General features: G+C 40.5%; 1 protein-coding gene and 1 pseudogene across 23 annotated transcripts in view; one reads left to right on the top strand and one right to left on the bottom strand.

Moving 5' to 3' along the window:
• Nucleotides 1-5,305: 5,305 nt before the first annotated feature.
• The window catches only part of KRBOX4 (KRAB box domain containing 4), a 28,047-nt gene continuing 6,660 nt past the window's right edge, over nt 5,306-26,692 (bottom strand). For 4 of the 23 annotated variants that reach the window (XM_077987786.1, XM_077987789.1, XM_015127235.3 and 1 more), the window contains 3 exons: nt 16,651-16,777; nt 16,218-16,313; nt 5,306-6,765 (listed from right to left, as the gene is read on the bottom strand). In XM_077987786.1, coding sequence (XP_077843912.1) covers nt 6,551-6,765; nt 16,218-16,313; nt 16,651-16,777 — 438 coding nt within the window. In that variant the 3' untranslated portion in view covers nt 5,306-6,550. 23 annotated transcript variants of the gene reach the window in all.
• Nucleotides 22,681-25,621, top strand: LOC100429161 (vezatin-like; annotated as a pseudogene).

Below are 26,692 nucleotides of genomic sequence, written 5' to 3'. Positions count from 1 at the left end.
GCCCACCTCAGACTCCCAAAGTGCTGGGATTACAGGCATGAGCCACCATGCCTGGCCTAGTCTTTTTGCTAAAGCATAGCAAGAGTCACCTTTGCTCCAGTTCCCAACAAGTTCTGCATCTCCATCTGAGACCACTTCAGCCTGGACTTCATTGTCCATATCACTATCAGTATTTTGGTCAAAGCCATTCAACAAGTCTCTAGGAAGTTCCAAACTTTCCCACATCTTCCTGTCTTCTTCTGAATCCTCCAAACTGTTCCAGTCTCTGTCTGTTACCCAGTTCCAAAGTTGCTTCCACATTTTCAGGTGTCCTTATAGCAGCACCCCACTCCTGGTACCAATTTACTGTGTTAGTCCATTCTCATGCTGCTATGAAGAAATACCCCAGACTGGGTAATTTATAAAGGAATTAACTCGCAGTTCCACATGGCTGGGAAAGTCTCAGGAAACTTACAATCATGATGGGAGGGGAAGCAAACATGTCCTTCTTCACATAGTGGCAGCAAAGAAGTGCTGAGCAAGGGGGGAACAGCCCCTTATAAAGCCATCAGATCTCGTGAGAACTCAGTCACTATCATAACAGCATGAGGATAACCACCCCCATGATTCAATTACCCCCCACCAGGTCCCTCCCACAACATGTGGGGATTATGGGAGCTACAATTCAAGATGAGATTTGGGTGGGGATACAGCCAAACCATATCAGTCAGGCTGGTCTGAAACTCCTGGGCTCAATCAGTCCTCCCACCTCGGCATTCCAAAGTGCTGGGATTATAGGTGTGAGCCACTGTGCCTGGCCCATTTTGTCCTAACAGCTGAATTTCTCTGCCTTTTCTCGCATCTAATAATCTTTAATTTTGGGGTCATTGTGTATTTTAAAAACTGTAGATGGCCGGGCGCGGTGGCTCACACCTGTAATCCCAGCACTTTGGGAGGCCGAGGCGGGTGGATCACAAGGTCAGGAGATCGAGACCATGGTGAAACCCCATCTCTACTAAAAATACAAAAAATTAGCCGGGCACGGTGGCGGGCGTCTGTAGTCCCAGCTGAGGCAGGAGAATGGCGTGAACCCGGGAGGCGGAGCTTGCAGTGAGCCGAGATCGCGCCACCGCACTCCAGCACTCCAGCCTGGGGGACGCAGTGAGACTCCGTCTCAAAAAAAAAATAAAATAAAATAAAAAATAAAAACTGTAGATGACTGGGTGTGGTGCCTCACACCTGTAATCCCAGCACTTTGGGAGGCTGAGGCAGGAGGATCACTTGAAGTCAGGAGTTAGAGACCAGCCTGGGCAACATAGCAAGACTCCATCTCCACAAAACTACAAAATTATCCAGGCATGGTAGTGTATACCTGTAGTCCCAGCTACTCAAGAGGCTGAGTAGGAGGCTGAGTGGGAGGATTTCTTGAGCTCAGGAGGTTGAAGCCTCAGTGAGCCATGGTCACAGCACTACACTCCAGCCTGGGTGACAGTGAAACCCCAAGTCAAAAAAACAAAACAAACTGTAGAGACTGTCGTTTATTGGGTTTATCTTTTCCTCTAAAGATAAGAGAGGTAAGGTAAGGCACTGATCACCTTAAACAATCAGGGCTTTAGTGTTACTAACACAACCCAGCTCTTGTTCATCACTGTTCCTCAGGTGTTTCCCTCCTGCACTTTTGCTGGAGAGCCTGTTTGGTCTAGAAAAACTGCTTGAGATTTAGTTCTCCCCTTCATGAGTTTTCAGCTGAGCTCTTTAGCCTTCTTTCTCATGACGGTGGCAAGCCCCTTCTCTTATTTGGACTGCTTCCAAAGTAGAGAGACTGCCTTTCTGGCCCAGTTCCCTAACCTCCCACACCATCACAAACTTAGCAAATGTCCTGTGACAAAACTAGTCATGTGCTTGAAGCTCTTCTAGTTTCTAAGTCAGCCCTATATAACTTCCAAAAGCCCTCCTGGATCTCTTCCTCTTGTAAAGTCTATCAGCCTAGACCAAGCCCCATCCTCAGCTCACAGTGAAAATCAGCAAGTGCCCCCAGATAATGGTCAGCAATTGTCAACTCCCCTAGAAAAAGCACTTCACTTTCTGGAATTTTAATTAATCTAGAACTCATTGTTTCCACAGCTTGGCAATATCTTTAAACTTTTTTCAATTTATCTCCCCATCCTCCACCCCCTGCCCCACCAACAACTTATTGCAGCATGATTGCTGGCCTGGCAATACCAACTACAATATACATGGAAATGAGGGTCTGGTCATTACTTTCTTATTCAACATTTAAATCCAAGACAAAAATGAGAAGATACTAAATTACCACATAAGATGTTCCCTCCTCTCTTCCATTGGGTGCGGTGTAGAGGGATGAAAGATATCGCAGAGGAACACAGATTGTCTGCATGGCGCCACACGGAATGTGTATCAGTGGCTAATGCTTGCTATATTTCTTGTTTTCCAAGAGTTTTAAGTAAACAAACTCCTTATGATTTTGCTTTTTCTTCTGTAAAATATCAGAGGGTATGTCTGATTGGTGGAGGTGGGACTGTCATCATCTTCCCTACTTAATAGTATTGCCATGAGAATCAGTGGAATTCATCAATGTAATGCTTTTATAAAATGAAAAGCCTTTACTTTCATAACAAATCAATATTAAGAGATACTCACCACAGTGCATTTTGTGAGCTGGTGACAGGGAATACGGAAAAAAGAGGAAAAGAGAAAATAGTTATCCAATAGCAATCACCGGTATCAGAATTTGTATGTGGTTTCTGAAGGTTTGGGTTTTTGTCAGTTTGCTCTTCTTACCCATGGGACCTTGAGTTACTCACTACAGTGTTTTCTCATATGTAAAATCTGGTATCTTCCAATTTAGGTCACAGGATTTGTGAGGATGAAGTGTAAAAGCAAGATGATGCTTTAGCTCTCATTAGAAAATCACTCTCCCAGTTAAAATCCTAAGATACACTTTCTCAACGTTGTAGAATATATTCTTCTAACAATGAGATCAAACAGACAACCATATGGAAAATAGAGAATATGTGTAGACGTGTCAAAGTGGGATGATGTGTGCAGAATAGAAAGTAGCAGAATAGTGTAATATATTGAAAATAAAACTGAATAGAAAAATAAGGAGGGATAAAGAAAACTACATAAAAGACATTTTAAATAATCCTTCTTGGTAGTTTCTTGAAATTTGAGAGTATAATCAGAAGCATTAAAAAATGAGTAATTTTAGTTCCAAATATAAGTGTTAATAGTAGGGTGTAGTTTCTTCCTTCTCTTTTCTTCCTTTTTTGTGTATTTCTCTCCACATGTGAGAATAAACACAGACAAGATAGAAATGTAATATAAATATATACACATGTATCTAACTTTTTACTAATAAAAAATTTGCCTATATTCCTACAACCCAGAGACAACTGAACTCATAATGGCGCATATCGCATATCCTTTTTTTTTTTTTTTTTTTTTTTTTTTGAGATGGAATGTCACTCTGTTGCCCAGGCTAGAGTGCAGTGGCGCGATCTCAGCTCACTGCAACCTCCTCCTCTTGGGTTGAAGGGATTGTCCTGCCTCAGCCTCCCGAGTAGCTGGGATTACAGGCACGCGCTGCCACACCTGGCTAATTTTTGTATTTTTAGTAGAGATGGGGTTTCGCCATGTTGGCCAGGCTGGTCTCCAACTCCTGACCTCAGGTGATTCGCCCGCTTTGGCCTCCCAAAGTGCTAGGATTGCAGGCATGAGCCACCACGCCTGGCCATATTCTTCTTATATATATGCCGTTTTACAACACAAATCATAGTTTTATAGTCTTAGTTTACTATGAACATTTTCCAAACTCCTTAAAATATGAATACATTAAGGGAAGCATGATTCCAATTTATGAATATATCAAGTTACTCTATCACCTATTACTGGATATTCAAGTTGCTTATTTTTATTTCAATTAATACTGCTCTTATAGGATCTTTCCTAGAAATTCTGAACCTCCTATTGCCCCACCATAATTACTTTTTTGAGAATAAATTTTGACTTTTCAAGAAAAGTATCCCAGAAGAGTATCTTTCTCCATAAGATGCTTCCACTTTTGTACTGATGACAGATAAAATACATGTGCAAGGTCTATTTGAGAATCCTGCTGGCTCATGTGCTCTGAAACTAATCTATTTAGGGATTATCTATTTACAGATAAGCTTGGAGATTGGCCTAGTAAGGATTAATATGTTTTTCCTCTGTCCTCCTGATTATAAAATGTATTTATACTTTCAGAAGCTTCTAAACCTGTTCTACAGAGAATATGTGTATAATTTATAATTGAGTGCTTGACTGTAACCCCTGTGATCTTTTCTATAAAATGGATGATGACATATCTGAGACATGATTTTCCTTATATTATACAGGAAAACTGGGTTATCAAATTTATTAAATTGATGTTTGCTGAACATAAGTGCTCTGATATAAGATGACGCCTCGCTTCTTTCCAAAGGCATTCCAGTCTTTGCTATCTTCATGGTTTTGACCCTTCATAAATTATTTGATGTACAATGTATTAAAACTCATGAGTAAGGAATTTGTCATTTATTGGCTGGTCACAGTGGCTCACACCTGTAATTCTAGCACTCTGGGAGGCTGAGGTGGGCAGATCACTTGAGCCCAGGAGTTCGAGGCTAGCTTGGGCAACATGGCGAAACCCCATCTACAAAAAATACAAAAATTAGCTGGGTGTAGTAGCGGGTGCCTATGGTCCCCACTACTCGGGAGGCTGAGGTGGGAGGATAACCTGAGCCTGGGAAGTCGAAGCTCTGGTGAGCTGTGATCATGCCACTGCATCCCAGCCTAAGTGACAGAGTGAGACCTGTCTCACAATAAATAAATAAATAAATAAATAAATAAATTATCATTTATTGAATGATTTGAGTAACTTTTGAGTTTTCTTACATCTACCAAAGGCTAAATGATATCTGAGGGCTTTTTTAAAAAAAATGTATAGTAGATTTACATGATTACACTCAATGAATTCTTTGATGCACAATATGGCAATGTACAGTAGTCCTCCCTTATCCATGGGGGATATGTTCCAAGATCCCTAGCGGATGCCTGAAACTGTGAATAGTACCGAACCTGATTGCTGTCAGAACCCATTTCTATTCATGCCTTCCACCCACGAATTTAATGTCTTTTTCATCTTAGCATTTATCATGCACTGTGGCCATAACTTTTGCAGTTCGAGATGTGACAACAAAACTAGCACAAGTTTCTTTTTCCTTCTTCACAATTTCCTGGATAGAAGATTCATTCTTACTATAAATCTTAACAACCTCAGCATACATTTTGTTTCTTTATTAAGTCAAGAACTTTAACCATTTCACTTTAAGGAAGCACTTTATAACTTATTTTTGGCGTATGCAAATTGCCAACATCACTACTCTTGCACTTTGGGGTCATTATACAATAAGGGTAGCTTTAATGCAAGCACTGCAATCCCATGACAGTCAATCTGACAACTGAGACAGCTAAGGGACTAATGGGCAGGTAGCATATACAGCATGGATATAATACTGGACAAAAGGATGATTCAGGCTGGGTGCAGTGGCTCACGCCTGTAATTCCAGCATTTTGGGAGGCTGAGGCAGGCAGATCACTTGAGGTCAGGAGTTCAAGACCAGGCTGGCCAACATGGTGAAACCCTGTCTCTACTAAAAATACAAAATTAGCTGGGTATGGTGGCATGCACCTGTAATCCCAGCTATTCGGGAGGCTGAGGCAGGAGAATCGGTTGAACTCGGGAGGTGGAGGTTGCAGTGAGCCAAGATTGTGCCACTGCACTCCAGACTGGATGACAGAGCAAGACTGTCTCAAAAAAAAAAAAGAAAGAAAAAAAAGGGTTCAGTGATTTGCATCCTGAGCAGGAAACAGCAGGACAATGTAAAATTTCATCACACTACTCACAATAGCATGCAACTTACGCATTTATGTTCTGTGACATACAATGAGAGTTGATTTAACACTAAAAGATTTCCCACATTTATTACATTTGTAAGGTTTCTCCCATATGAATGATCTGATGTTTAATGAGAGTTGACTTCCCACTAAAGGCTTTCTCACAGACACTGCATTTATAGGGTCTCTCTCCATATGAATTTTCTTATGTTTAATAAGTGGTGCCTTCTGGATAAAGGTTTTTCCACATTCACTGCATTCATAGGGCTTCTCCCCTGTGTGAGTTCTCTGGTGTGCTACGAGGGTTGACTTCTGGCTGAAGGCTTTTGCACATTCACAGCATTCATAAGGTTTCTCTCCGGTGTGAGTTCTTTGATGTACAACTAAGTTTGCTTTCTGGATAAACACTTTTCCACATTCAGTACATTTGTAGAGTTTCTCCCCAGTTTGACTTCTCTGACTTTTTCTAAGGGCTCGCTTTTGGTGGAGGGCTTTCCCTCGTTGATTAGGGTCAAAAAATCTCTCTGCAGGTCGAGCTTTATGAAGATTAGAATGGAGGCATACTTTCCAATATGCCTTACATCCATCATCTTTCCTTCTTACATAGCTTCTATTTTGACTAAGAAAGTTTAAATTATGTTTTGAATGCCTTTTCCCATGAATAATATTTAGGGAGTCTTTGTCTTACAGAATCAAATTCTGTGCTCAGATAAATGCTTTTTCTACATGTTCTGGATTCTTGACCACTTTCATCCTTCAGTGTTTCCTTGCCTATGAATGCAGCTTGCCACAGAAGTTTGTCTTGGCTTTCCTTGTAGCAATCTATCTGCTCATCAACTTGCCAGACTTCTAGAAGAAAATGAACGAATCATCAAACTTGTTAAGTCTTTCCACTGGAATATTATGGAATAACATTAATCCCTAAATGCCCAAGCAGTGAACTCCTATCAACATGACTTGAGCTGATGTGGATGGACCCTCCCCATGTCCCACCACCACCACCTCCCCTGAGTGCAAGTACAAAGAAATGCTGGCTCAAATTTAACAAAAATAATTTAATATGCAGCCAAGCTCAAACCAGAAAATAAATTTATTATGTGACAAAAATGAAGAAGAAATTTAAAGTGAGGGGGTGAACAGAAATTGAAGCTGTGTGGCTTTGCAGTTGGGGGACTAAGGCTCTAATCATGAGTGTGAAGTGAATTCTAGGCCACAGGGCACAACTGTGCAGAGAATTAGAATTGAGCTACCTGGTTAAAGCTGGGAGTCACAAAGGACATCTCTGTGTGTAAAATAGGAACTAGAAAGATGTCACCCACTGGCTAATGAAAATGTTAAGAAGAATCAGGGGTTACTTACAAGAAGTCAGAACCACAGTCCTGTACCACATGTAGGAGTGCATTCCAAATGGACATTTGAAGTATAATACAAAACCCCCGAAGTTGATAAATTCACCTATAAATTGTTCCTGCATTAGTGAAACCAGTGGGCCCCAGCAGTGGCAATCCAAATAGTTCTGCAGTGATGCTTTCATAGCTTAGGGTACACAGAATTTCCATGGAAAATAACTCTCACTGAAAAGGAGTTCACAGTAAAAAAAATTACAAACTTCAAAAGGAAATGAACCACAATGAGTTGAAAACTTATGTCTACAGAAAAGCCTGCACATGATGTTTATAGCAGCTTCATTCATAATGGCCCCAAACTGGAAGCAACCAAGATGTCCTTCAATAGGTGAATGGATAAACAAAGTGATCCACAATGGAATATTATTCAGCAATAAAAAGAAATGGGCTATCAAGCCATGGACATGGAGGAAACTTAAATGCATATTGCTATTTGAAAGAAGCCAGTCTGAAAAGGCTACATACTATATGATTCCAACTATATGACATTCTAGAAAAGGCAAAACTATAGAGATAGTAAAAAGATCAGTACTTGCCAGGAGAGAGTGAAAAAGGGATGAAAAAGCAAAGCACAGGGAATTTTTAGGGCGGTAAAACTATTCTGTATGAAACAGTAATGGTGGATTTTTATGCATTTGACAAAACCCATAGAACTGAACAACACAAAGAGTGAACCTTAATGTAAGATGTGACTTTAGTTAATAATAATGTATTCATTCACCAGTTGTAACACATGTACCATACTAATGCAAGATGTTACTATTAGGGGAAATTGGCGGGGTGGGGGCGGGTAGAGAGAGGTATAAGGAAACTCTCTGTCGAGAGATGTGTAAAGGGATGGAGATATACCATGAAAACCTAACCAAAAGAAAGCTGGAGAAATTACATTAATTTCAGACAATGACTTCAGAACAAGAAGGATTTTCTGGCACAAAGAAGGACATTACAAAATGATAAAACAGTCAATTCTTTGAGAAGAAATAACAATCCTAAAAGTGTATGTACCTAATAACAGCACTTCAAAATACATGAGGCAAAAATGGATACATCTGAAAGAGAAACAGACAAATCCACAATTATTGTTGGAGACTTCAACACTTTCTCTCAATAATTGATAGAACAAGTAGACAGAAAACCAGCAAGGATATAGATAATCTGAACAGCACCATCAACCAACTTCACCTAATTGACATTCAGAGAACACTGCATCCAACAACAGCAGAATATACATTCTTTTCAAGTGCATATGAAACATTCACCAAGATAGAACATATTCTGGGTCTTAAAACAAACCTGTACAAATTTATAAGAAATCATATTATGTGCAATAACAGTATTACAACAAAAATCAATGAGAAAGATACTTGGAAAACCCCAAATATTTGGAAATTTAAAGATATACTTACTTCTAAATAAGTCGTAAGGGGAATTTGAAACTATTTTGAATTAAATGAAAATGCAACATATCATAATTTGTGGGACACAGCAATGAGAGGGATATTTATAGCACTGAATGCATATATTAGAAATAAAGATCAAGCAGAAGAAAAGAAATAATCAGAGCAGAAATCAATGAAGTTGAAAACAGGAATGTTCTTCAAATGGTGAATGGCTAAACAAACTGTGGTACATCCATTTGGTGGAATATTACTCAGTGACAAAAAAGAAGAAACTCTGGGTACTCACAACAGGATGAATCCAACTGAGAAGTACGCTGAGTGAAAAGAACTAATCCCATAAAGTATCATACTGTATGACCTCATTTATGTAATATTCTTGAAATGACAAAATTATAGAAATGGAGAACAAATTAGTAGTTGCCAGGGCTTAAGAAGGGGTGGGGTGGGAAGGAATGGGTATAGCTATACAAAGGCAATATGAGGGACCCTTGTAGTAATGGAAATGTTCCGTATCTTGACTTTCTCAATGTCAATATCCTTGTTGTGATTTGTAGTATAGTTTTTCAAGATGTCACCATTAGTAGAAACTGGGTAGAATACATGAGATTTATCTTTATTTTTTCCTAAAGGGCATGGGAATCTACGATTATCTTAACATAGAATGTTTAATTTAAAAAATAGTCAAATATTCCAAAGAGAAGGATGGTGAAGTAAAATAACAAAAAACCAAAAAGAAGTTTGGTTGGTGGGATGAACAGAAAGAAATAATAAAATGGTACCTGTAAATCCAATAATATCAATAATTACATGGGAAGTAATGGTCTAAAGGAGAAAAAACACAATGATAGGAATTGATCCATAAAAATAATTTATAACATCCATTCATAATAAAAAAAACTTTCAGAAAATCAGGATTAGAAGGAAATATCCTCAACCTTTATCAGGCCATTATGAAAAAACCTACAAGTAAAATTAGGCCTAATGGTAAGAGAGTAAATGCTTTTGTCCTAAGATCAGGATCAAGGCAAATATGTTGCCCTCCCTACCTGAGTCAACATTATACTGAAGATCCTAGCCAGTAAGTACAATAAAGTAAGAAAAAGAAGTAAAGGCATCCAGACTGGGAAAGGAAATAAGCTGTCCTTATTCATAACTACATGATTGTTTATGTAGAAAATACCAAACCATCTATAAAAGAGCTACTAGCACTAATATGTAAGCTTATTAAAAGGTTCCAGGATACAAAGTCAATATGGAAAGATCAATTACACTTCTATAAATTAGCAATGAGCAATAGGAAAATGAAATACAAAACAACTATGTACATACACACACCCCATTTACATTACCTTGAAAGAACATAAAACACGGGGGTAAATTAAACAAAATATGTGCAAGACCTATCCATTCAAAACTATCAAATATTACTGAAATAAAATTTAAAAGACTGAAATAGACAGATATACCATATTTTGCTTTAGAAGACTCAATATTGCACATCAATTATCCACAGATTCCATGCAATGTCAAAACCCCCTGCAGCCTTTTTTGCAAAAATTGACAAGCTGATTCTAAAATTTCTAGGAAAATACCAAAGACCTAGACTAGCTACAACATTACAAAAAGGAAGAACAAAGTGAGAGGACTCATACTACCTGATTTAAACACATAATATAAGGCTACAGCAATTAAGACATGTGGTACAGGTTGTGTATCATTTATCCAAAATGCTTGGAACCAGCAGTGTTTTTGGATTTCAGATATTTTTGGTTTCTAGAATGTTTACATTATATATTTACTGGTTCAGCAGCCTAACCTGAAAATATGAAATCTGAAATGCTTCAATGAGCATTTCCTTTGGATGCCACGTCGGTGCTCAAGAAATTTTGGATTTTGGAGCATTTAGGATTTTGGATTTCTGGATTAGGGATACTCAACCTGTATTGGTGTACAGAGTGACACGTATGTTCAAATACTTTTCAAAAAGGATGCCAAAGTAAGTTAATTAAGAAAGAACAGTCTGGAATAGACTGAATATTTGATAGTAACTTATCTTTCTTACTTAACCTCTCTTCTGCTCTGGTTAATCTGCTATTAAGTCTATATATGAAATTCTTCTTTTGTTGTTGCTCTTTAAATTTTGTGTTTCTTTTATATATATATTAAATTCTTAATTTTCAGTTTTCATTAGATTATTTTATATATCCCAGTTCCCCAGTGAAATTCTTACTATTAACATTTTTTTTTTGAGACAGAGTCTTGCTCTGTTGCCCAGGCTGGAGTGCTGGAGTGCTGGAGTGCAGCAGTGCGGTCTTGGCTTACTGCAACCTCTGCCTCCTGGGTTCAAGCAATTCTTGTGCCTCAGCCTCCCGAGTAGCTAGGACTACAGGTGCGCACCACCATGCCCAGCTAATTTTTTAGTAAAGACGGGGTCTCACTATGTTGCCCTGGCTGGTCTCAATCTCCTGGGCTCAAGGGATCCTCCTGCCTCAGCCTCCCAAAGTGCTGGGATTATAGGTGTGAGGCACCACACCTGGCATCATTTTAAAGTAGATGTCAAATAATAAATGGATCACTTGTTGATCTGAGAAAAAGAAAGAATATTCTTTTCAAAAATATTACTGGAACAATTGGAAATGCATATGTAAAAATAATATAAAAATATGTTGACCCTTACCTCACACCAGATACAAAAATTAAGTCATTAACAGTCATAGACTTAAATATAAGAACTAAAATTATGAATCTCCTGGAAGAAAACATACAGAAAAAATCTCTGTTACCCTGGGTTAGTGAGAGATTTTCTAAAGAGGACACAAAAAGCATGAACCGTAAAAGAAAAATTTAATAAATTGGACTTTATAAAAACAGAAACATTTGTTTTTCAAAAGATACTGTTATGAACAATCAAGCCACAGCCTAGGAGTAAATACTTGCAAAACACTTATATCCACAATATATAAAGAACTCTCACAATTTAATAACAAACAATGGCAAAAGATTACAATAGACACTTCACCACAGAACATATACAGATGGCAAATAAGCACATGAAAACATGCTCAACATCACTGATCATTACAGAAATGCAAATTTAAATCACAATGAGATCCCCCTATATACCTACTAGAAAGGTGTGTTGTTGGTGGGAAAACAAAATAGTACAGCCACACTAGAAAACACTTTGGCAATATCTTATTATTATTTTTTGAGAGACAGAGTCTCACTGTGTCACCCAGGCTGGAGTAGAGTGGCATGATCTCGGCTCACCGCAACCTCCACCTCCTGGGTTCAAGCAATTCTCCTGCCTCAGCTTCCCAAGTAGCTGGGATTACAGGCATGTGCCACCACACCCAGCTAATTTTTGCATTTTTAGTAGAGACGGGGTTTCACTATATGTTGGCCAGGCTGGTCTCAAATTCCTGACCTTAAGTGATCCACTCGCCTTGGCCTCCCAAAGTGCTGGGATTACAGGCGTGAGGCACCACACCCGGCCCAATGTCTTATAAAGTTAAACATATGCTTACCATATGGCCAAGCAATCTCACTCCAGATATTTACCCAAGAGATATGAAAACACAGATCCACAGAAACGCCTGTACAAGAATGTCTGCCAGCTTCATTCATAATAACAAAAAAAAACCCGGGACAATTCAAATGTGCATTAACTGGTCCATCGACAGACAAACTGGAACACTACTCAGCTATCAAAAGGAACAAACTGATACATGCCACAACATGGATGAACCTAAAATGCATTAAGGTAAGTGAAAGAAGCCAGCCACATGACATTCTAGAAAGAACCAAACTAGAAGGAAAAGAGATCAAGCCTGGGATGAGGAGAGAGACTGAATTATAAAAGGAAACATGGAGTTTTTTGTGGGGGATGAAAATGTCCAACACTTTTATTGTAGTAGTAGTAATTACACAGCTACATAGTTGTCAAAACTATACAACTGTACACCTAAGAAAGATAAATTTCATGGTATGTACATTATACCTTAATCAATTTCATTTGAAAAAATAAAAGGAATGCAGTCACATCAACATAAATATATAATGATCACATATAAAAACACATATAGAAAATTACGTTCAAACATTAACATGTATGGCCAAAGATCATATGGTGCCATAAGGGCATTTTGTTTTATTAAAATACTTCATGAGTACTAATGATAAAGTACTAACAAATATTGAACTCTAATTAATGATATGCCTGTGGAGGTACTTAGGGGTTAAGGGTACTGAACTCTGTAACTTCCTTTGAAATGCACTATAAAAAAATAAATCGAATTTATGGAAATTGGAGGAACTGGCAGATGGACAGGGGATAAATATAGCCAAATGTTTATAGTTATTATAAATCTAGGTGGAGGTATTATATGGGTGTTCAATCTACAATTCTTTTACTTGTTTTATATAAAAATTTTCATAATAAAATGTTGGGGGAAGCTAGATAAAAAACAGCAAAGTAAACTGAAAGTAAGTAGGAAAAAGAAAATAAAAGTAAAAGAAATCAATAAAACAGAAAAATGGTAGAGAAAATTAACAAAGCTAAAACTTCTATGAAAAGATCAACAAACTTGAAATAAATTTCAGTTTGTACTACTACATGAGACTGGACAGTTTTCATTACTGTAATGAGGCTACTCTTGAAAGGAACAGTTCCCAGAAGATTTGTATTATCTCAGAATGACCAGTGAACTTATGGGACCAGCCAGAGGTTTCATCCAGGAGACAGAGGGAAAAATATAGTTCCTGAAATAGATTCAAATATGGAGAAACAGGGAAGAAATTCAAGTTGCTTTCTGCTGCATTCTGCTTCCAACCCTGGGAGTTTGGAGAGCTGTCTAGGAGTGAGTCCATGTGCTCCTGTCTTTCCATCCCATCCTGCTCGCATGCTCATTGCTGTCTCCTATTCCCTTGCAATTCCTCTCAGCAGATATTTCAAGTAGTGGATCTTAACCAAAGATGGGCATCAGAACCCTCTGGAGTGTCACTCAAAATGCACACAACCAGGCCTACCCTAGGCTTTCTGAAACAATTTCTACAGTGGGGCCTACTCATGAATATTCTGATAGATCCACAGGTAACTATGTAATACATCTCTGGTTAACAACCACTACATTAAATTAAAGAAAACGTTTTTTATGGATAATAACAACAATAAAAACAGTGATAACATTTGTTGAGTGTTCCCTTTATGCCAGGCACCCTTTTAGGTGCTTTACATGGATCAACTCATTAATTTCTGAAAATCATTCAGTTCTATCATTAGCCCCACAACAGGTAGAGAGGCCAACCAATGTGTACACAGTGATAGCTAGTGAGGAAAGTGGCCAGAAGTCCAGTCCAGGCTATGTGGCTCCACAGTCACTCTTAGCCACTTGTATGTGGATGAATAACAAAGCTCCTTCCTCTGCCCAGGTCCAAATCAATCAGTGCAATATTTATTGAATGTCTTCCACCAGTCCCACACTGGAACAAGTCAGAACAAGATGTAGGCTCTTATGTCTAGGGGTTGTGTTTGAGCTAAAGAAATGAGCCACTGGCACTTAGCTATATTTTTTTAAAAGTTACCATATGAAATGCATAGCTATATTATTTAAAGTTATAAATGTAACCAATAAAGGAACTAAAAATAAGCATATAACAAACTTGTGAAGAGCTGGGGAGTGGAAGGCCAAAGTGTGAGGGAAATCCTTACTTTTCATAGAGGGAAGATAAAACTGAAAACCCATAAAATGCAGATATAAAGGTATTCCCTAAACCTATGGAGGTGCTCACCAGAACCAAAAAGAGAAATCTTTAGAAGAAGCTGCCCTTGGGGGGTGTGATTGGGAATGCACCTAAGATTACTTTTTAGCCTATACTGTTCTGCACTCTTAGACTGAATATATAAATGTCTGTATTTTAATATAATAGTTTTTCTTATGAGGGAATTGCGACTCAGGAGGGTAGACTGTGCCTGAATTTGCTTTTCCTCCCTTCTAGGACAGCACTGAAATGAGAACAAGACATACAGTCATTACAATTCCAGGCATCACTGGAAGAAAGCAAGCATACCATCAGCACACCAGAAATCCTGATGAATCTCGAAGCAGCAGATATGGAATTACACTGAGCAACAAAGAGGTTATCATCACCCAAAACATTCCTGGAGGAAGCTACAGAATGGTGGGAGCCACAAATGCCAGCACAGGGAGGATCTCAGAGAATAGGTGTGTGTGCTGAGGAGTGGGTTCTGGAGGAAGCCATCTGAGGAGTCCTTGGGGCCAGCACCTGACTACAGCTGATGCTCTGAAATTAATCTCTAATGAGCAGTGATTCTCAAGCTTTACTGTGTCTATGGGGTCCCTGGGGAGCTTGTTGAAATGCACATTCTCCTTCAGAAAATCTAGAGTGAGGCCTCAGATTCTGATTTTCTACTTAGTGCCCCAACAATGCCCAGGCTGCTGGTTCATCGATCACCCTCTGAAGAGTAACACCATTCTAAACAGGCTTCTTTGCCATGGGCCAGTGAAGGGGGTACTATGAAGGGGAGAGAAAGAGCAGACCAGTGTATCAGAAGAGTTTCTGGATCCTTGTGGGCAGCCCACAGGAAAAATAGACAAGGAAAAAGCAGCTCTATGCAGGACTAAAATATGGTTCACTGAAGTATTCCACCTTGGGAGTAATGTCCTCTCGAGTGTGTTTATTTTTTGAATAAGTAAAGAGATAATAACAAAAACAAGAGTTGAATGGGAAGGATGTATTAAAAAATGGAGGAATCTGATAACAAGTAGTATAAAGTCAGATTTGTAACAGTCTGAGAAGAAATAAGTAAAGAAAACAGAAAATGGTGTGAGGTTTACAGTGTTAACCACAAAGTGAGAGCAGGCAAGAACGTGGTGGGTACCTGGTTGGGTAAAGGTCACTGGCAAAGCTTTGGTGTCTATACTGACTCAAAAACAAAAAAACAAAAAAACAAACAGGCATGATAATCTACCTTAGGCTAAAAAACAAAAACAAAAACAAAAAACAAAAAACAAACAAACAAAAAAACAGTCCAAATTTCAGCCTGAAAGGGCCCACAGTATGCCTAATAAAGAGGAAATGCTGACATCTATTAATACATCTACCATGGTGAAAATACAAAAGGCCAAGAAGGTGGGAGAATAAGTCTTAAAAGCTTCCAGAAAGGTGGTGGGAGAGGAATGAGAAGAGGCTTGGCACTTCTCACTAACAAGCCAGGAGGGTGGAAGGTAGAAATGGGATCTCAGAACAAGAGTGGCCACAATCTATGGGAACGCCAAGCAAAGAACGCAGAGACTGTAACCAGTGGCCAGGCAGAGGCCTCATTTGGACATGACAACAGTTCCGCTCATCAGAGCCTAGGCATGTCCACAAGTCCGGGGCTCTCAGAAGAGCTCCTGAGCTCATCCCAGAGGCCAAGCTGTCACCAACCAACCTGGTCCCTTTCCCCGGCCTGACTCACCTGGCCTGTCCTCACCTGCACAGGTCCGTACCGGGGTCCCTCCATCTGCCATCCAGGACTCTTCTCCTGGTCCCAACCTGAAGATCACATCTGGCTTCGCAACTAGATACCCTGTTCAGGGGACATGACACAGGACTTCGTTATTAACGCTGAGGAATTCCAGAACCTAGGCCCACCCCTGCAGGCTGAAGGTGGCACAGCCTCGGGGAAGGCCCCAAGCACACAGCTATCTGCCCCTCAGTACAGAACATTCACATAGCAAGCAAGGGCACCAACATGCTCTCCAGAGTCCAACGGGGACTACGAATACTGCACAGTTGGCTGTAACCCAAACTCACTGAGGGTGGTAACCCACACTCATTGTTCCCAGGCCCCGGAGCTTGGAGCAGCTGAGAAAGAAACACAGTACTGGGGGCATTCTGCATCACCCCGTGGCGCGGTCCCTCACCCACGGACACCAGGTGGCTGTAGTTCTCAAGCATGACATCCCTGTAGAGGTTCTTCTGGGCAGAGTCCAGTTGCTGCCACTCCTCCAGGGTGAAGTCCACAAACACGTCCTTGAAGGTCAATGATTCCTGTAATGGCACATTCCTCTTTAGCATGCCAGGACCAGCCTGGGGCACCGGGACATGGCACCTCACGCACATGGAGGGCTTACTCTGTGCCCTCTAGGAGAAACTTGACAGATGAAGAGTGTGAGGCGCACAGAGCCTAAGTAACTAGCCCAGGTCACACAGCCAGGAATGAGGGAGTCGAATCCATGCGGTCTGGCTCCCGCATCCACACTGGCCTTTTTTTTTTTTTTTTTTGAGACTGAGTCTTGCTCTGTCACCCAGGCTGGAGTGCAGTGGTTTAATCTGGGCTCATTGCAACCTCTGCCTCCCGGGTTCAAGCAATTCTCCTGCATCAGCCTCCAGAGTTGCTGGGACTACAGGAGCCCACCACCATGCCCGCCTAATTTTTGTATTTTTAGTACAGACGGGGTTTCACCATGTTGGCCAGGCTGGTCTCGAACCCCTGACCTTGTGATCTGCCCACCTTGGCCTCCCAAAGTGCTGGGATTACAGGCGTGAGCCATCATGCCCGGCCTGGCCTTTCTTATATAATTGTTCTTATGCCAGTCACTAGTCAGTTTGGCATAGTATATTACATAGAGTATCTATATGACTAAAATCATTTTGAACTTTATAAGAGAAACAGACAGGCTATGAGAAATATCTCACCCTGGAAATTCATTCATTCAACACATGTTTACTGAATAGAGGCCAGACTGGTAAGTCCTGTGAAGTAAAGACTGATACAAAACCACACCTCTTGAACTCAAGGAGCTTCAGTTTAGTGGAGGGAGAAAAGCGACACTTAGACACTCATAGATGAAACCGAGGCAGCGAGGAAGCCTGCCTCACAGGGACAGTGACAGATGTAGGACAGGGTCCGGGTGGTCCACAAAGGAGGAAGTCAGTCCTGCCTGGGGCTGACAGAGCAGGCTTTGCAGGGGACACAGAGCTACAACGAACAGTTCTAAACATAGCTAATCAACCATGACAAACCGTTCTAACCTTCGCTCATCAATCATGAAATAAAGAACAGGAAGCCAGAGGTCTGTGGCCCAAGCAGCTGATTGAGGCAAAAGGGGAAAGGTCTGTGCTTGGCCTTGTCACCACCAAACAAGAACTCACTTCTACAAGGGCCCCAATTCCTCGCAAAGACTAATAACCCACCTGTTTCTGCTCCAGATCCCATCCTGTCACACCCACACTTGCTGGCCTTCAATTCAAGCCACTCGTTGCACCCGTAAGGCCCAAATCAGCCACAGTGGCACTAGTTTACCCAGCTGTGCAGGAGAGGGGACAGGAAAGCCAGCCTGCCAGAGGGCGGTGACAGGCAGGTTTCTCCAGCAGGAGGGCTTCTCAGAGCAATCCAGGAGCTGGTAGCCCAAACTGCCCCTCCCTCGTGAGAGCTCCGCTGCCAGGGAACAAAACCACACTGCTGAGTGCTAGGATGAAACAAATGTTGCTTGGAAGCTCTAACCTGTTCCATAGACCAATATCTCTTGTAATGGTCCCAGTGGCATGGCTTCCAGGGTCCCAGCAAAAGATGTGCCCAGTTACATATCACTGAGTGACAATGTGCTCAGAAAACCCCAATCCATGGCTTCCTACCAGCCAGTCATAGTTTACTCAGTCCTCCAGTCCAGATGCAGTTTGTTTACCAATCCAGAGTCATTTTTATCTGGAGTAATGTCACCTGGTTTGATATTGTGAAATATATATTTGGTTTTTGTCCTGTCTCCTGGCAAAAGCTCCTGCAACCCTTGGAATAGACTCTGAAGTGATCAAAGCGTCTTTTATATGCTAATGAGATGACTGGTGGCTGGCTGCCCCTAGGTAGCTTCCAGATGGGAGCTGGTCACCAGAAAACCAGACAGGATTAGAGGGTTGGGAATTTCATCTCCATCCTCAAAACTCCTGGGAGGGGAGAGAAGATGAAGGCTGAGTTGACTACCAAGGGCCAGTGATGATCATGCCTCTGTGATGAAGCCTCCATAAAAACCCCACTGTGGCTGGGTGTGGTGGCTGGCTCCTGTGATCCCAGCACTATGGGTGGCTGAGGAGGGAGGATCACTTGAGGCCAGGAGGTTGGGCCTGCAGTGAGCCAAGATTGCACCACTGCTCTCCAGCCTGGGGGACAGAGCAAGACCTTGTTTCTCAAAAACAACAACAACAACAACCAAAGGACTGGGTGGGTTCAGACAGCTTCCACACAGCTGAACACTTGGTGGTGCCCGGATGGTAGTGAGTACAGACAGGGCATGAAAGGTCCTTGGACCTTCCCACATCCCTTGCCCTATGCATCTCTTCCATTTGGCGGTTCATCTGTATCCTCTGTAATATCCCCCCGCTTTTTTTTTTTTGAGACGGAGTTTTGCTCTTGTTGCCCAGGCTGGAGTGCAATGACGCGATCTTGGCTCACTGCAACCTCTGCCTCCTGGGTTCAAGTGATTCTCCTGCCTCAGCCTCCTGAGTAGCTGGGATTACAGGCATGTGCCACCACACCTGGCTAATTTTGTATTCGTAGTAGAGATGGGGTTTCTCCATGTTGGTCAGGCTGGTCTCAAACTCCCGACCTCAGGTGATCCGCCCGCGTTGGCCTCCCAAAGTGCTGGGATTACAGGCATGAGCCACCGCGCTTGGCCTGTAATATCCTTTATAACAAATAGGGGAAACTCAGGGAAACTGAAACTCACTCTAGGAAATTAATCAATCTTCAGGAGGGGTTCATGGGAACCCCCAATTTGTGGCCCATCAGTCAGATGTATAGGTGACACCCTACTTGTGACTGACATCTCAAGTTGGGGCAGTCTTGTGGGACTAAGCCCTCAACCTGTGGGAACTGACGCTAACTCCAGGTAGACGTGTCAGAATGGAATTGACTTAAGAGCACACCCAGCTGGTGTCCAGGGAGAATGCCTTGGTATGTGGGGGAACAGCCTGGGGCCTGGGATTACATCTGGTGTCGGAAGTGTTGTGTCAAGTGAGAGTAGACAGTAGGAAAAAATTGGGTTTCCTTCCTTCCTTATCTCTCAGACCCAGTAAAACAGCCGTCATTCCATTGTCAGGCTTCCAGTAACACAGAGCTAAACATGACAATGATAATGACAGTTAATAACCATTAACAGATCCTAGAAGTACAGTGTCAGAGGTTACTTCATAATAAAAGTATCTTAAATCTCTGCAGAAAAGATGTCATTAGAAAAATCTGGCTAGGCATTTATGGAGGGAAGAAACTCCATAAAAGTAAATTACTCATCTCACTCTAAGCCCCCGAGTAAATTACAGATGGATTAGAGATTTAAATGTATACAAGATAACCATAAAAGTGAGAGAGAAGTTAAAAGTTTTGATAGTTTTGTGGTGGCTGATAGCCTTTCTAAACAATCCCCAAATTCAGAAAATACATAGCTACAGAGTGATAAACTTGACTACCTAGACATTAGAAATTTCTTTCTTTCTTTTCTTTTTTTTTTTTTTTTGACAGAGTCTCGCTCTGTTGTCTGTTGGCAAGGCTGGAGTGCTGTGGCACTATCTTGGCTCACTGTAACCTCTGCCCCCCAGGTTCAAGCAATTCTCCTGCTTCAGCCTCCCGAGTAGCTGGAATTATAGGCATGCACCACCATGCCCAGCTACTTTTTGTATGTTTAGTAGAGACAGGGTTTCACCATGTTGGCCAGGCTGGTCTCGAACTCCTGACCTCAGGTGATCCACCCGCCTTGGCCTCCCAAAATGCTGGGATTACAGATGTGAGTCACCTTGCCCAGCTGCTCCTACTATGCTTTTCTGGACTTTGATTTTTTTCACTTAGACAAAAGTATCCCAGACATTCTTACATATCAGTCAATTTTTATCATGACAGTTCCAGAGTATGGATGTGGCAATTTAACTCCTCTCTAGTCCTCCTCGTCCACGTGAAGTTTGTTTACCAATCAGGGGTCATTTTTATCATAAGCAATGCCACCTGGTAGTATAGCTGTCATTCTACCATTATTGGATTCTCAGGAACATGGGACGCTTAGGGCTTTCTCCTTCTACTTTTTGCTGGTATGAATAGAACTGCCTTGGAAATCTTTGTGGACATATAAATATTTCACTAGGATGGAGTCCTATCAATGCAACTGCTGATTAAAATAAGAAAAAGATCTTTAATAAGTACAGCCAAATTACCTGTCAACCAGCCAGTACTCTCACCCACAGTGGCTCTTAACTATCTGTTCAAAGTTTACCACTCTTACAGATAAATGACAGCATATATGTGAGTTTTAGTGAGATTATAATCTTTTTGTATGTTTCTAGGCCACTAATATTTCTGTTGCTATGAGTCTTCATTCTGTTGGGTTGTCTTGTCTTATTGACATATTAAAGCTCTAGGGTAAAATTCTAGAAAGGGCATTACTGTGTTAAGGCTATTTGCAATGTAAATGTTGATATATATAAATCAACTGTTCCACCACAAAATGCCATATACAGTTTATAACTTCTTTGGTGTTTTTTCTACATACTTGACTGTACTAACTGTTATCAACCTTTTTAATGTTTAAGAATATGAAGTATAATACATGATATACTATTCTACATACATTTCATATTCTTTCAGCTATATATTAGGTGTGATCTTCAATGATTTGTTAGAATTTTAGTGTATAAAAGAAGGTAACTCATTGTTATGTATACTTCAAATATTTTTCTCACTTTGATATGGATGTTTGATAATTTTTAAGATTTTCACTGTGCTTAGACATTTCTAATGTCGGGGCCAGGTGCGGTGGCTCATGCCTGTAATCCCAGCATTTCGAAAGGCCAAGGCAGGTGGATCACTTGAGGTCAGGAGTTCGACACCAGACTGGCCAACATGGTGAAACGTCGTCTCTACTAAAAACACAAAAATTAGCTGGGCATGGTGGCATATGCCTGTAATCCCAGCTACTCGGGAGGCTGAGCAGGAGAATCGCTTGCACCTGGGAGGTGGAGGTTGCAGTGAGCCGATTGTGCCACTGCACTCCAGCCTGGGCGACAGAGCGAGACTCCATCTCAAAAAAACAAACAAAAAACAAAAACCCCAAAACAGAAAAGCATAGTGGGAGCATGTTTTCATTAAAAACAACCTATACAAAATGTTGTGGTTTTGTATATATATAAAACAAAAAAAATTCAGAAAGGCAAACAGTAGAAGGGCTGAAACTGGGTTCATTTGTTGGAATGCAACAGAAAGGGAGGAATGAAAATCAGCCCTGTTTTCCTGGCTTAAAAACTGGGGACAGTAAACATCTTTGCAAATGGCATCACACTTTTTTCTCAGAAATTGCTTGCCTTATCTTTTTGTCTATATGTCCACCACATTTTGTGTCTTCTTTCATCCTTTTTCATTTTCTATATATGAATCCTTTGCATATCATACGCATTGCATATATTTTCTCTCAGCTTCAAATATGTCTTTTGACTCTATGGGTTTTAACATTTTAATACAGTTTAATCTGACAATCTTTCTCGTTATGGTTTCTAGGTTTCCCATTTTCATTACAAATGTTTCTTCTGATTTCCCATCGTGCTGAAGTGGGTGGCATGGCAGAGAAGGATAACACCGGAGTTTGACAAGGAGGTAGCATTTGGAATTCTCTGCTTTATCAGTACTTACAGGATCCAGGACACACAGACTTTGAAATATGTTGTCACCAAAAATGGAAAAATGCACCACAGAGGGACAACAAAAGCTTCCTACAAGAGTCCTACCAAAATACCTGGGATACAGTAATCACTCAATGAACATAAACTCCACTTACTGGCATGCTCAGGGAATGGGTTATTAAGCAACGCATTCTGCTAAAAGTGGCTAAAACCACCAAAAGTTGGGTTTTTTCTCAGCGCAGTAAGAAAGATGACTTACTTCACAAGTTGGATACTGGATTCCGACTCAACTCATTACATACCATCCTGTAACAGGAAGTCCTGTTTCAAGAGGATGTGGAGCTCACTGAGCTACTTGATTCCAGTATCCTGTCTGCAGGGCAACCTCAACAACAGGAAAGTGGATACCTTGCAACACTTTGCTCCCTGGCAACCCCTAATATTTGGGATGTCTCAATGCTATTTGCCTTCATTAGTTTGCTCGTTATGCTTCCCATTTGGCAGATTGTATCTTCCTGGCTGGTATGGGGAGTGATTCTATTTGTGTATTTGGTCATAAGAGCTTTGAGAGTATGGAGGACAGCTGAACTACAAGTGACCTGAAAAAAAATACAATGTTCATTTGGAAGATATGGCAGCAAATAGCTGAGCTATTACTAACCTTGTAAGAAAAGCTTTATGTCTCATTCAAAAAACTGAAGTGATTTCCAGAGGATTTATACTTTTGCTTGACAGGGTCAGTGCTTTATCCCATTTAATAAATGGAATAATTTATTAAATGATTAATAATTATTAAATTTATAATAATTAATAAATCATATAATTCATAAATATTTATAAATTATATAATTTAATACATTGAATTATTATTGAATGATTAATAATAAATGATTATTTATCCCATTTAATAAAGCTGAACAGCATCCCACTCAGTACCTCATCGGTCTCTGGAAAGCTGTCTTCAGAACTTCCAAGCGGCAAGGCTATCTATCCTATGGATGCTAAAAAACTACCCTCTGAACTCTGAAAGTGACAATGTAACCAGCTATATCTGTGTCGTGCCTTTTAAGGAGCTAGGCCTTGGACTTAGTGAAGAGTAGATTTCAGAAGAGGAAGCACTTAACTTTACAGATGACTTCAGCCTGCCTACATTGAAGGTTTTGTTCCAACTCTGGGTGGCAGAGTTCAGAATTCTTCAGACGGTTAGCCTTATTACTTTCTATAGCCAGTTCATCTCCTGGGCCTTTACTTAACTTCAGCACTTTTGCCTCATCATATCTTATCTGATTTGACTCAAGGTCTACCTCATGCTTACTATGCCTGTTTAAAAGAGCTTAAGTGCAACTCTGAATTCTATCAGTACTTTGAAACTCAGCACCAGTCAGTACCAGTGTTTATCCAAAACTCAACAGAAGTCAAAAGAACTGAATAACGTTCACACAGCAGTGTGCAACTTGCAGCTCCATGTGAAAGCATTACTGAATAAGGTAATAATTCTCAAAGATACATTTGAAAAGCTTATTTGTATGAAAGAAGCACAAGAACAGTGTCAGAGGCTTATCAAATCCTAGAACAGAAATTAAAGTTGATTCAGTCCCATGGTTAAACAAGCAACAATTGTTGGGAAGAGGCCATTTCTCAGGTGGACAAACTGCTATGAAGAAATACAGATTAAAAAAAGGCAAGCCTCAGGTAGTGTGTGAAAACCCACACTGTACGGTGGTACCTTTGATGCAGCCTACTCTACACACTGCAGACAAAGATCCACTCCCTGAGAAGGATGGACTTAAAGCTTATGTAGGTGATATAGATATTGACAGTGATTGCAGAAAGGATGATTTTTATTACTTGTCTCAAGAAGACAAAGAAAGACAGAAGCATGAGCATGAAGAATCCAAGAGGGTGCTCCAAGAATTAAAATCTGTGCTGGGATTTAAAGCTTCAGAGGCAGAAAGGCAGAAGTGGTTGTAACCTCTACTTAGTGATCATGCTGTGTTGAAATCCTTGTCTCCTGTAAGCCCAGTGGAACCCACAAGTAATTCAGAACCATCAGCGAATTCAGATACAGGAAAAGTCAGTAAAAATGATACTGAAAAGGAAAACAGTAAACACTCCACAAGTGACAATGAAATAAGTAGGACTGAGTATTTATGTGAACTCTCTAGAGCAGGGGTGTCCAATCTTTTGGCTTCCCTGGGCCATACTGGAAGAACTGTCTTGGGCCACACATAAAATACACTAACACTAATGACAGCTGATAAGCTTAAAGAAAAAAAAACTGCAACAAAATCTCATAGTTTTTTTGTTGTTGTTTGTTTTTTGTTTTTGTTTTTTTGAGACAGAGTCTCGCTCTATCGCCCAGGCTGGAGTACAGTGGCATGATCTCGGCTCATTGCAACCTCTGCCTCCCAGATTCAAGCAATTCTCCTGCCTCAGCCTCCTGAGTAGCTGGTATTACAGGCATGCACCACCACGCCTCACTAATTTTTGTATTTTTAGTAGAGACAGGGTTTCGCCATGTTGGTCAGGCTGGTCTCAAACTCCTGAACTTGTGATCCGCCCGCCTCGGCCTCCCAAAGTGCTGGGATTACAGGCATGAGCCACCGCACCCAGCCAAAAATCTTACAACGTTTTAAGAAAGTTTACGAATTGTGTTGGGCCGCATTCAAAGCTGTCGTGGGCTGCATGTGGCCTGGGGCCATGGGTTGGACAAGCTTGCTCTAGAGGGTAAAAATAAAGACAATTCTGCAAATGAAGTCTTCCTCCAAGGAGCAGAAGAGAGAATGCGTTACCAATGTGAAGGCGAAGATGAATCTCAAGCAGATGGAGGCATTCTGGCCACTACCCCTCCATCTCCCAGGGAGTCCTTACAGACTTCCATTAAGCAGAGGCTGGCATGGCTACAGCTGTCACTGGATTTTACCTTCACTGATGGCCTTGCTGTAGAAGTGGCTGCTAGATCTCTCTCCTTTACCATCATGCAGGAAGAGAATTTTGGTGATGAAGAGGAAGAACAAATGAGGTAGAAGAAAAGTAAGAACCAAGATTCACATGAAGTGATTTTAGGTTGTTTCTTTTGTGAAAGTGTTTAGCTTCAAGACTGGAGAGGGAATATGAGTGTACATCTACTACATATAAAGTTAAGATGTAAATTTACAGGAATAACCCTGGTTTGAGTAACTGATCTGAAATTAGTAGTTCCCTGTAAATGGCAGATCTTTCAGAAAAAAAAAAGAGAAAGGTAAGGGCTCTATTAAATAAACTGTGGTTTTATTTGTGGTATAACTGATCAATCTTGGAAATAAGTATTTTTAATAAGAAATGAATGATCATTCCTTGCCAGAATTTGTTACCATAAGGTGATATGGATAATTGTGTTACAAGAACATTAACATTTAGTATGACTCTTTTTTACTGTATTCTTGCAGATAATAACTACAGCTATTATGTTAATAACAAGTTGTTTATATTTTATTTTTGTTTATACTAGTCTTAAAACAAAGATCCAGGTTCTGAATAAAAAAAAATGAATTCATACAATTGATACATGCTGGGGCTTGGAACTAAGAAGTAGTTTCAAAAGTACTTGGGTTATGACATTTCTTATGTTTCCTTATTTATGTGTATACTTAGTAGTGAATTTTAAGATGTCCCAATGATCATTAAAAGAAAAACATTGTACCATTAAAAAAAAAGTTTCTTGCACTAAGCAAGGTTATGCCAATATCCTCTTACATTTTCACCTAATTTTTCAAATATATATTTAGGTATTTGATCAATCTGGAATTCACTTTTATATGATGTAGAAGAGTTTAACTTTCTGGGCAAAGGATATGAACAGACACTTCTCAAAAGAAGACATTCATACAGCCAACAGACACATGAAAAAATGCTCATCATCACTCGCCATCAGAGAAATGCAAATCAAAACCACAATGAGATACCATCTCACACCAGTTAGAATGGTAATCATTAAAAAATCAGGAAACAACAGGTGCTGGAGAGGATGTGGAGAAATAGGAACACTTTTACACTATTGGTGGGAGTGTAAACTACTTCAACCATTGTGGAAAACAGTGTGGCGATTCCTCAAGGATCTAGAACTAGAAATACCATTTGACCCAGCCATCCCATTACTGGGGATATACCCGAAGGATTATAAGTCATGCTGCTATAAAGACACATGCACACGTATGTTTATTGCGGCACTATTCACAATAGCAAAGACTTGGAATCAACCCAAATGTCCATCAGTGACAGACTGAATTAAGAAAATGTGGCACATATACACCATGGAATACTATGCAGGTG

The sequence above is a fragment of the Macaca mulatta genome, chromosome X (genome assembly GCF_049350105.2).
Source record: "Macaca mulatta isolate MMU2019108-1 chromosome X, T2T-MMU8v2.0, whole genome shotgun sequence".
NCBI lineage: Eukaryota > Metazoa > Chordata > Mammalia > Primates > Cercopithecidae > Macaca > Macaca mulatta.
This window is presented reverse-complemented; position numbering and strand designations above follow the sequence as displayed.